Source organism: Camelina sativa, chromosome 19 (genome assembly GCF_000633955.1).
Source record: "Camelina sativa cultivar DH55 chromosome 19, Cs, whole genome shotgun sequence".
NCBI lineage: Eukaryota > Viridiplantae > Streptophyta > Magnoliopsida > Brassicales > Brassicaceae > Camelina > Camelina sativa.
Window position 1 is genome coordinate 20,889,525 of NC_025703.1, and position 11,814 is coordinate 20,901,338.

Here is an 11,814-nt window from a genome sequence, read left to right on the forward strand (position 1 = left end):
CAAAAAAAAAAAAGGAATTAGTTTATAAAATTCGGTGATTACTCAATTCTCTTCACACTAACCTAAACCGGATTAAACCGGTTCCGAATCGCGACCAGTGCCTTAAAAGTTCAGACCATAACATAATACAGTGGCATGTAACAGTAATTATTAAGAAAAGCAAGGGTAATTTCTCAAATTTGCCAGCCAACCACATGGTTTCGTTTATCTTCTTAAAAAAAATGAGTTTAGTCTTTTTAACAGTCTCAGTCGCCTTTACTCTTTTCTCTTAAGTACTAAAAATTAAACGACACTTCTCCTCTAAATCCCTTTTTTTCTCTCTCTAAACTCTCAATCACATTACAGAGATACACACACAACACAACACAACACAACACTCTCTCTCTCTCTCTCTCTCTCTCTCTACGGTTCTCTCTTTCTCTGTTCATCCTTGAATCGATTCGATTTGTGAAGTTCTGATTGGAGATTAAAGCAGATCTGGACGGAGTAGAGTCAGATCGGAATCGTCGGTAGGTAATATGGAGGAAGCTTTAGAAATGGCGAGGGCCAAGGACACGAAGGAGCGCATGGCCGCTGTGGAGCGGCTGCATCAACTTCTCGAAGCTTCTAGGAAGAGTTTGAGCCCTGCGGAAGTGACGTCACTTGTCGATTGTTGTTTGGATCTCCTCAAGGATAGTAATTTTAGAGTCTCTCAAGGTGCGCTACAAGCGCTTGCTTCTGCCGCCGTGCTCGCTGGTGAGCATTTGAAGCTTCATTTGAATGCGCTTGTTCCTGCTGTTGTCGAGCGCCTTGGTGATAGTAAGCAACCCGTTAGGGATGCTGCTAGGCGCTTGTTAACCACTCTTATGGAGGTGAGTGTTGATAGATTTTACTAAACTTTTAGGGAATTTGAATTGCTTTGTGTTTGCTTAGAAGTGTGTAAGGTTGAGTTCTTTTTGTTACTTTTTCTTAGGTTTCGTCTCCGACGATTATAGTTGAAAGAGCGGGTTCGTATGCTTGGATGCATAAGAGTTGGAGAGTTAGGGAAGAGTTTGCGCGTACTGTTACATCAGCTATTGGTCTTTTTGCATCTACCGAACTTCCTCTTCAGCGTGTTATTCTTGCTCCGGTGAGTTTCTCTATCTCTCCCTTTTTTTTTTGATATCTCTACTTTTGCCTTTAGTGCCTTTTCTTGTATCGATATTGAATTGATCGCGGGTGTTTGTTTGTTTTATCAGATACTTCAGATGTTAAATGACCCTAATCAAGCTGTTCGGGAAGCTGCAATTTTGTGCATTGAGGTGAGCTTTGTACCATCCTTTGTGTACCTCGACTTTTATCATTATTATTATTTGTGACTGACATAGTTACTAGTGAACTCTTTCTATTTTGAGTTCAGTTTCAGTAGAAAATTCACTTCCTCTGTGGAGATCTGTCTATTTTTGTTTTAGAGAATTCATAGAATTCAGGATTTAGTATTTCGTCATGTTAATATTGATATTCTGTTTTCTCAGGAGATGTATATGCAGGGTGGGTCTCAATTTCGAGAAGAGCTTCAGCGCCACCATCTTCCATCATATATGGTAAATCTCAGATTAAGATTCATCCATATGCAGAACGAGGATGCATAATGCATTTTTCATCTGCATCATAACTTAGTCTACTTTGATTAAGAATAATATGATGTCTTCGGGTGCCCTTTGCTACAACTCTTTTTCTTTTTTTTTATCAGGTGAAGGACATTAATGCTAGACTAGAACGTATTGAGCCACAACAGCGTTCGACAGATTCCCGTAGTGGTCACCATGTTGTTAGTGAGGTGAAGGCATCAAGTGTCAATCCCAAAAAGAGCAGTCCCAGGGCAAAAGCTCCCACGAGAGAAAACTCTTTATTTGGGGGTGAAAATGTTTCTCTTAAGTATTAAAGTCTAAAACTTGGTCTTGCAATATTTCCATCTCGGCTGACTGGTTTTGTATCTTTTCATTTCAGGAGATGCCGACATCACTGAAAAACCCATTGACCCCATCAAAGTGTACTCAGAGAAGGAGTTGACACGAGAATTTGAGAAAGTTGCTGCAACACTCGTCCCAGAGAAAGACTGGTCAATGCGTATTTCAGCTATGCGGAGGGTTGAAGGACTTGTTGCAGGAGGTACCACGTCTATACTTTTTTTCTGTCTATCTTTGAAACTAAGTTTCATTTGCTTTGATTGTATCCATGATAATATATTCTCCAGCAGCAGGGGAAATTTCTTGTATGTCATCTCATGAAATCTTTTTTCTGTTGAAGGTGCGACTGATTACTCTTGCTTTCGAGGTCTCCTGAAGCAACTTGTTGGTCCCTTAAGTACTCAATTAGCTGACCGGAGATCTACCATTGTCAAGCAGGTTAGTTAAATTTTCGATTTGACATCCTCATTATTAGGATTTAGAATGTATTGTGATTCTTCTTTTCCTTGTAAAACAAATTGATAAGTTGGCAACTCGGTGGGGTATTCCATTTCCATTAAGTACTTTTATAGAAAATTAATCTTTTTCGATGCCAACACCCTTCATCTTTGTAAAACTTATATTCGTTTTAGCCAGAAAATACATTTTGCTAGTAGGGGTGAACGGTATATTCGATTAATGCATCCTATCTTATGTAGTTTTGATAACCATTTTTGCCATTGCCTTTCCTTCATATGCTATTTCTCATGTTCGTAGGCCTGTCATCTCTTGTGTCTCTTATCAAAAGAGTTACTGGGAGATTTTGAAGCATGCGCTGAGATGTTTATTCCAGTAAGCTTAACCTCCTCTCGTTTACTGCCATAACATCCAACACATACACATTCTTGTTAATAGTAATATATGGTAATCAGGTGCTTTTCAAGCTGGTTGTGATCACTGTACTTGTAATTGCAGAATCTGCTGATAACTGCATAAAAACGGTAAATTATTAGCTTGCTTATTTTGGTTTCTAGAACCTGGCCTCCTTGTCTAAGTTTTGCGCTTACACAGATGGTTTCTTGCTATTCCAGATGCTGCGTAACTGCAAAGCTGCCCGTGTACTTCCTCGGATAGCTGAATCAGCGAAACATGACCGAAATGCAATTCTGCGAGCAAGGTAAACTCGAGGTTCTGTATCAAAAATAAAACTTATGATGTTCTGTAAATTGATCTCATTCTTTTAATACAGATGCNTCAGCTATGCGGAGGGTTGAAGGACTTGTTGCAGGAGGTACCACGTCTATACTTTTTTTCTGTCTATCTTTGAAACTAAGTTTCATTTGCTTTGATTGTATCCATGATAATATATTCTCCAGCAGCAGGGGAAATTTCTTGTATGNTGATAAGGCATTCCATATGTTCTCAGCTAATAAATGAAGAAGATGGTGGAATTCATAGGAGACACGCCTCACCATCTGTCCGTGAGAGACATTCCCAGCCTTCATTTTCTCAGACGTGTGCTCCATCANTCAAGCAGGTTAGTTAAATTTTCGATTTGACATCCTCATTATTAGGATTTAGAATGTATTGTGATTCTTCTTTTCCTTGTAAAACAAATTGATAAGTTGGCAACTCGGTGGGGTATTCCATTTCCATTAAGTACTTTTATAGAAAATTAATCTTTTTCGATGCCAACACCCTTCATCTTTGTAAAACTTATATTCGTTTTAGCCAGAAAATACATTTTGCTAGTAGGGGTGAACGGTATATTCGATTAATGCATCCTATCTTATGTAGTTTTGATAACCATTTTTGCCATTGCCTTTCCTTCATATGCTATTTCTCATGTTCGTAGGCCTGTCATCTCTTGTGTCTCTTATCAAAAGAGTTACTGGGAGATTTTGAAGCATGCGCTGAGATGTTTATTCCAGTAAGCTTAACCTCCTCTCGTTTACTGCCATAACATTCAACGCATACACATTCTTGTTAATAGTAATATATGGTAATCAGGTGCTTTTCAAGCTGGTTGTGATCACTGTACTTGTAATTGCAGAATCTGCTGATAACTGCATAAAAACGGTAAATTATTAGCTTGCTTATTTTGGTTTCTAGAACCTGGCCTGCTTGTCTAAGTTTTGCGCTTACACAGATGGTTTCTTGCTATTCCAGATGCTGCGTAACTGCAAAGCTGCCCGTGTACTTCCTCGGATAGCTGAATCAGCGAAACATGACCGAAATGCAATTCTGCGAGCAAGGTAAACTCGAGGTTCTGTATCAAAAATAAAACTTATGATGTTCTGTAAATTGATCTCATTCTTTTAATACAGATGCTGTGAATATGCATTGTTAACACTCGAACATTGGCCTGATGCTCCAGAAATTCAGCGATCCGTTGATCTATATGAAGATCTGATTAGATGCTGTGTTGCAGATGCTATGAGTGAGGTAGGTTTGTGGTACTATTTTCCATAAGACTATAGGTTATGAGGCAGATGCTATGAAGTAGGTTTATTGTTCCTTGTTTATCTCTCTGGTAAGGCAGTGCTTAGGATTGAATGCAACTTTAATGGGATGTATGTTCTGCATCAACAGTATCAAATGATTTGTAGTAGTTGTTGTATTGCCCATCTATCTCTTTCCCATGTTCCATTGAAAGCTGTAAATATATTGAATAACAGGTACGAACAACTGCTAGAATGTGCTACAGAATGTTTGCAAAAACGTGGCCTGATCGTTCTCGTCGTTTGTTTTCCTCCTTTGACCCTGTCATACAAAGGGTAAGACTTCTCAACTCTCTATAGTAGTCTGCTTATTAGCATCAATGAGGCTTGATAAGGCATTCCATATGTTCTCAGCTAATAAATGAAGAAGATGGTGGGATTCATAGGAGACACGCCTCACCATCTGTCCGTGAGAGACATTCTCAGCCTTCATTTTCTCAGACGTGTGCTCCATCTAATCTACCTGGATATGGAACATCAGCCATAGTCGCTATGGATAGAAGCTCAAATTTATCAACTGGAGGATCTCTTTCTTCTGGGTTACTCCTTTCGCAATCAAAGGATGTCAGTAAAGGTTCTGAACGTAGTCTGGAAAGTGTGTTACAATCAAGCAAGCAGAAGGTCAGTGCCATTGAAAGTATGCTCCGAGGACTGCATGTATCTGATAGACAAAATCCTGCAGCCCTTCGTTCAAGTAGTTTGGATCTAGGTATTGAGTTTCTTTCCTTACGAGAGTATAATTTGTTTTTGAAACGTCCTTTAACATGAGTTAAGATATCCTTGCGCAGCTAAATTGTATTCTTTTTCCCCTAGTGCAGGAGTTGACCCTCCATCGTCTCGTGATCCTCCTTTCCATGCTGCTGTTCCAGCATCCAATAGTTACACAAGTAGCGCAACTGCTGAATCAACGCATAGCATCAACAAAGGCAGTAATCGCAATGGTGGCCTTGGTTTGTCAGATATCATCACCCAAATTCAAGCTTCAAAGGACTCAGGAAGATCATCATACCGTGGCAATCTGTTGTCCGAGTCTCATCCTACCTTTTCATCCTTGACAGCGAAACGGGTCTCAGACAGAAATGAGAGAAGTTCTTTTGAGGAAAACAACGATGCCAGAGAGGCGAGGCGGTTTATGGCAGGTCATTTTGACCGACAGCAGATGGATACCGCATATAGAGATTTGAATTTCAGGGAATCAAACGCTAGCCATGTTCCCAATTTCCAGAGGCCACTTTTGAGGAAGAATGTTGGGGGAAGAATGTCCGCTGGCAGGAGGAGGAGTTTTGATGATAGCCAATTGCAAGTTGGTGATATGTCAAATTATGTTGATGGTCCAGCTTCTTTGAACGAGGCCCTTAACGACGGACTAAACTCAAGTTCTGATTGGTGTGCTAGAGTTGCAGCTTTTAATTTTCTCCAAACTCTCCTGCAACAAGGCCCAAAAGGGGCTCAAGAAGTAATTCAAAGTTTTGAGAAAGTAATGAAACTATTTCTCCGGCATTTAGATGATCCTCACCACAAGGTCGCACAAGCAGCACTGTCGACACTTGCGGATCTTATACCATCTTGCCGAAAGCCTTTTGAGAGCTACATGGAAAGAGTCCTACCCCATGTCTTCTCACGGCTAATCGATCCTAAAGAGGTAGTTAGACAACCCTGCTCCTCAACCTTGGAAATTGTCAGCAAAACCTACAGTGTGGATTCCCTTTTACCTGCGTTGCTTCGTTCACTGGATGAGCAGAGATCACCAAAGGCTAAATTAGCTGTCATTGAATTTGCCATCAACTCCTTCAACAGGTACGCTGGTAACCCTGAAATTTCGGGTAATAGTGGCATCTTGAAGTTGTGGCTGGCGAAGTTGACGCCATTAACCCGTGACAAAAATACCAAGTTGAAAGAAGCCTCCATTACTTGCATCATATCTGTTTACAATCATTATGATTCTGCGGGACTGCTAAATTACATTCTTAGTTTGTCGGTTGAGGAGCAAAACTCTCTGAGAAGATCACTCAAACAATATACTCCCCGCATCGAGGTGGACCTATTAAACTATATGCAGAGTAAAAAAGATAAACAGAGAATAAAGTCTTATGATCCATCTGATGCCATTGGGACATCGTCTGAAGAAGGGTATGCTGGTGCCTCCAAGAAGAATATATTCCTTGGACGGTATTCTGGGGGTTCAGTTGATAGTGATAGTGGCAGGAAGTGGAGTTCTTCCCAGGAGCCAACAATGATCACTGGTGGTGTTGGTCAAAGTGTTTCCAGTGGAACCCAGGAAAAGCTGTATCAGAACCTCAGAACTGGGATCAGTTCTGCTAGTGATCTGTTGAACCCCAAGGATTCAGATTACACATTTGCTTCAGCTGGACAGAATTTGATATCAAGAACGNTTGGGGGAAGAATGTCCGCTGGCAGGAGGAGGAGTTTTGATGATAGCCAATTGCAAGTTGGTGATATGTCAAATTATGTTGATGGTCCAGCTTCTTTGAACGAGGCCCTTAACGACGGACTANGAATCTGACAAGCGTTGATTCCTTGGAGGGAAGACATGAAAATGAGGTCTCTCGCGAATTAGATTTAGGTCAGTACATGCTTGCATCTATTAAGGTCAGCCCAACGCTGGAATCTGGACCTAGCATTCCTCAGATTCTACATTTGGTTAGTAACTATTGTCACATCTGCTAAATGTCGTTATCTTTTACCTCTGGTACTAAACAGCGTATCTAATGATTGTGCTTTCACAGATCAATGGGAGTGATGGAAGCCCTTCTTCGAGCAAGAAATCTGGACTCCAGCAATTAATTGAAGCCTCTGTAGCTAACGAGGAATCAGTTTGGACCAAGGTATACCTAATGAACCCTGGTTCCACTAGTTGGAGTAGTTGGTTGTGACATTTATATCTTATATAGTACAGTTCTACTGTTAAGATTGTAAGTCTATGAAATTTACAAGGCTCAAGAAGATTGGGCAACACAAGAAAAATGTGTTGGTAAACTCTGTTGGTGGGATAAATTTAACAATGATGAATAGATCTTTAACTTATAAGTAAAAACTTAGCACGCCAAACCATGTATTCACTAGTTGTGGTTTTTGTAAGTGATTCTCGTTCGTTTTGTTGTTCTGAGTCAGAAGTAGTCTATTTTTCGTAGTTGCTTTTGCCATGTACACTTGCCTATGAATCCTAATGGAGATTCCTCCTACTTTTCTATTCCCAGTACTTCAATCAAATTTTGACGGTTGTTCTTGAAGTGCTCGATGACGAAGATTTTTCAATCAGAGAGCTTGCTCTTTCGCTGATTTCTGAAATGCTAAAAAGCCAGGTTTGTTCCTTACTTAGCCTCATCAATCAAGCATCTCTAACACGTTAAGGGTGGCTTTGTGAAATTACAAACACCTTTTCTTACTTGTATATATCTTGCTTATTAATTTCAGAAAGATGCCATGGAAGATTCTGTTGAAATAGTAATTGAAAAGCTGCTTCATGTATCAAAGGACACTGTTCCAAAAGTAAGGATTATACTCTCAAACCTTATTTTTGTGGATAAACCCCTTTCTATAGGTCTCCAGATCTCATATGATAATACCTTTTCAGGTTTCTAGTGAAGCTGAGCAATGTCTGACCACGGTCTTGTCCCAATACGATCCTTTCAGATGTTTAACTGTATGTACTTAGAGTTCCTCTCTTTTCACGGCCTCATTTGGTTTTATGCTTTTGTTTCTTCTAGTTGATTAGTCTATAAGCGAAATACATTTCTGCTTCAGGTTATCGTCCCATTATTGGTGACAGAAGATGAGAAAACTCTCGTCGCTTGCATAAATTGTTTAACGAAGGTAAGATTTCTGAATTTTACGGTATATTGTGTGTTTTCCCAGATTGCTAATACCAAGTCGGATAAAGATATAATCATCAGGTCTCATCACTGAAACAGTTTCATTGGTTCTTGTGTACAGCTTGTGGGTAGGCTCTCGCAAGAGGAATTAATGGAGCAATTGCCATCTTTTTTGCCTGCGGTTTTTGAAGCATTTGGGAGCCATAGCGCAGATGTCCGCAAGGTAAAGGAATTGAGAAAAAAAAAACTTATAAGTTTTAAACTCATACCAGTAACTTGAGACTTACGAAATCGTATAAAATTATCTGAGCTCTTTTGGGATATGTGTTTGTTGCAGACAGTGGTGTTCTGTCTGGTAGACATATATATAATGCTTGGGAAAGCATTTTTGCCGTATTTGGAAGGTCTAAACAGCACGCAGGTTCGTCTAGTGACCATCTACGCAAACCGGATCTCGCAGGCTAGAAACGGTGCCCCTATCGACGCAGACACCTAACGAGCTGCTTGTAATCAACGTTCATAGGGTTTCTCTTGTGTCTTGGGGTCATTATTCATTATTGTTTATTTTGTATATGGGCGTGTTTCATTTTTTTGGGTGTAATTTTGCAAATTGGTTTTTTTTTCCCAATGTTACGGTGTTGTGTGGTTTATTTTGCTTTGTATTGGTTTATTATCTCCTAAATTTTATAAAACTTTGCATCTGATTGTTACAATACCTTTATTAGTGAACAAAACAAAGATCTATGATTAAAACCTCCCATCTGGCCGTAAATTAACATTGGTCTGAAATTTGATGATACTTCAAAAAAAATTAGTCAAGTTCTAACATAACATTTTTTAAATTAAATTTTATTTAAAACAAAGCCAATTTGATAGTATCAGAAATTGTAAAATGTTAAAGTAAAATTTTGATGATCTTTTTATCTGTTGGTTTCCACTCACGAATCACATTTTAACTCATTGCTGCAGTAATTTCTATCCATTTTTTTTATGTACATATTTTTTTTTGAGCAAATTAAATTACATTTTTTCAAAAAAATTATTCTAATAACGTTCTAAAACTACCACAGATTTAAGGTTCGATAAATGTTTTAGAGCATTTACTAAAGTTTACTGTTGAGTAACATCATCTAAATTAACTGTCGTATTTTTGAAGTTTAACTAAGATTTGGATAGTGCAGTTTGGGAGAATTTTTTTTTTTTTAAGAATTTATAATTATCCTAAAATAATTTAGTTTACAATGGTCAGATAATTTATGGCTAAAATATACATACAGTATGTAATCATAAAAGAGAAATAATTATTGCGTTAGGATTGGGATCACCAATTATTACCCTCTCGTGGAGGAACATAGCACGATGAGACAGAGAGCCTGCTTGTCTTCCCCATCGATATGCTTTTTCAATGCATCGATTCCTATAATATTTTATTTCCAAAAGTATTTCACAACTAAGGAAAATCATTTTTATCTTTCCTTCTTTTTTCACATAAATTTCTTCATTTTATATGCTTTAAATCATTGCTTAATTTAGAATTTTAACAATAGTTTTTCATTTTTGGCTAGTTAATACTTGATATTGTTAAATCCGATATTGGAATCTCTAGATAAATTAGGATGGTTGATAGAAAATAATAATGATAATAATAAAAATGGTAGCACGAAATAGAAGGTGTGGGCAAATGATTCCCCAACCACCGCCGAAATAGTTTGCAATTTTCCTAAATAAAGATATTATATAAAGTCAGATCCAAAATATATGCATTTATTAATATTTCAGTATGATATTTAGGTCCACCTTATCTTATACGATTACTATATTCGTATAGTATTAAAAAAAATTGTATTATTGTATTTCTGATTTCTTATTGATAAAAAATAGAGACACGTCGCCATCAAACATCATTTTTCGTCATCATTTTTGTATGTCAACCATTTTTGTCATCATTTTTCTACTTGTAAATTTTTGTTGTCAATCATTTCTACCAGTTATTGAAAACTTTGTTGCATGTTGAAATTTCAATGATTTTTTTTTTTTAAATATATACATCTTATAACCTATTGGTTTGTACTTGTACATTTGTACTAACGACTTGAATATGCATATTGCATGACAACGGAAAAACAAACTATATGCAATAATCATTATTTATTTAATTATCCAAACCTCAGACGTATATAGTACTTAGTATTACTATTTGTAGGTAATTAGCAATGCAGAAAATAATATATTGAGGTTACGGTACGTGCGATCTAATAAAGTAAGTATTATTAGCTTGTGATTACCTGAAAAAAACATTGTCTTATGCAAATGATTAAGGTTTTATTGGTATGGGTTATCGTTTCCTTAAACCCAACACGCTAATTTAATATTTTAAAGCTAATGGAATTAACTAATCTGATGAGGAAAGATGGCGTATTTAATTTTATTAATCTAATCTAATGAAGACAGACCTTTTTTAATTCCAAAGCTGGTAAAGATCATCAAGTAGACAATATAGTGACCTAAACTTTATCCTCCTCGATCATAATTAGTTATAGAAGAAAGCTACATATTTTGCATGAGCATAGTAGAGTCTAGAAGACCAGATATGACAATTTCAGAATATCATTAGCATATTTGAATAATGAAAGTAATTAAATAAGTTTTGATAGATGATGAAAGAAGGTTGTTTAGCAACATATATAAACATATTAATTATTACACTGTCTCTTATTACAAATCATTGAGGTTTCCAATAGGAACCCAACTTCTGTCTTAAATATTATTGTCCCCACCAATGCCAAGGAGTGCATATCTGTTTTCTTTCTACTCTACTTGGAGTTATATTTACATATCATTCCATATATCAATGATAAAATGCTCTTTATCAAAATTAAAATGGTAATATATATGTTTACTAGTGATTAGCATGATCTCACTTCCTAGTGATTTCCCCAATTTGATTCCCTTGTTTTTATTCTTTTTGCCAAGGAGTCAAAATGTCAAAGGCTCTTCTTGTAAAAGCCAAACCTTTCATTATATTAATGATATTAACAGTTTAGCAGAAAAATAATATATATGTTTACATTGATATATGTAATATGAATAGTAGAAAGCAACAGAGATTAAGAGATAAATATATATACAGAACATAACTTCGATTTAGTTATCTATACATGTTTATCTCTGAACCTGATCTTCAAAAGATTTTTACAGATAGCTTGTATTTTTAATTTTGCTAGCTAGTATTAACTATTAACACTTGATATACAGATAGCTTGTATTTTTAATTTTGCTAGCTAGTATTAACTATTAACACTTGATTCGCTAATTTGACTACTATATATAGAAAGTACTAACTTAGTCACTTAAGATAAAACACTACCCTCTAATTTAAAACTTAGGTCGAATATTTCAGTTCATTAGATATCAAAATGGTGGTAAAATTTTGTTCATCTTCTATAGATGTTCTAAAAATTATATGATAACCTTATAATAATTTGAGAAAAGTAAGATAATATAAAAAATCTCAATGAGGAACAAAAACTCTGTACATATCCTCTCTCTCTTTTTTTTTTTTTTTTAACATCA

General features: G+C 36.7%; 1 protein-coding gene across 1 annotated transcript; it reads left to right on the top strand.

Annotated features, from left to right (window-relative positions):
* On the top strand, positions 272–8,951 carry LOC104766820 (CLIP-associated protein). Its single transcript, XM_010490785.2, is given in 22 exon segments — positions 272–851; positions 953–1,108; positions 1,218–1,280; positions 1,494–1,562; positions 1,712–1,877; positions 1,969–2,130; positions 2,269–2,366; positions 2,685–2,759; positions 2,840–2,908; positions 2,999–3,084; positions 4,235–4,352; positions 4,586–4,684; positions 4,763–5,117; positions 5,227–6,846; positions 6,906–7,069; positions 7,156–7,254; positions 7,627–7,731; positions 7,844–7,918; positions 8,004–8,072; positions 8,174–8,242; positions 8,363–8,464; positions 8,579–8,951. Coding segments are annotated over 22 exon segments (4,311 nt in total). The 5' UTR covers positions 272–518; the 3' UTR covers positions 8,738–8,951.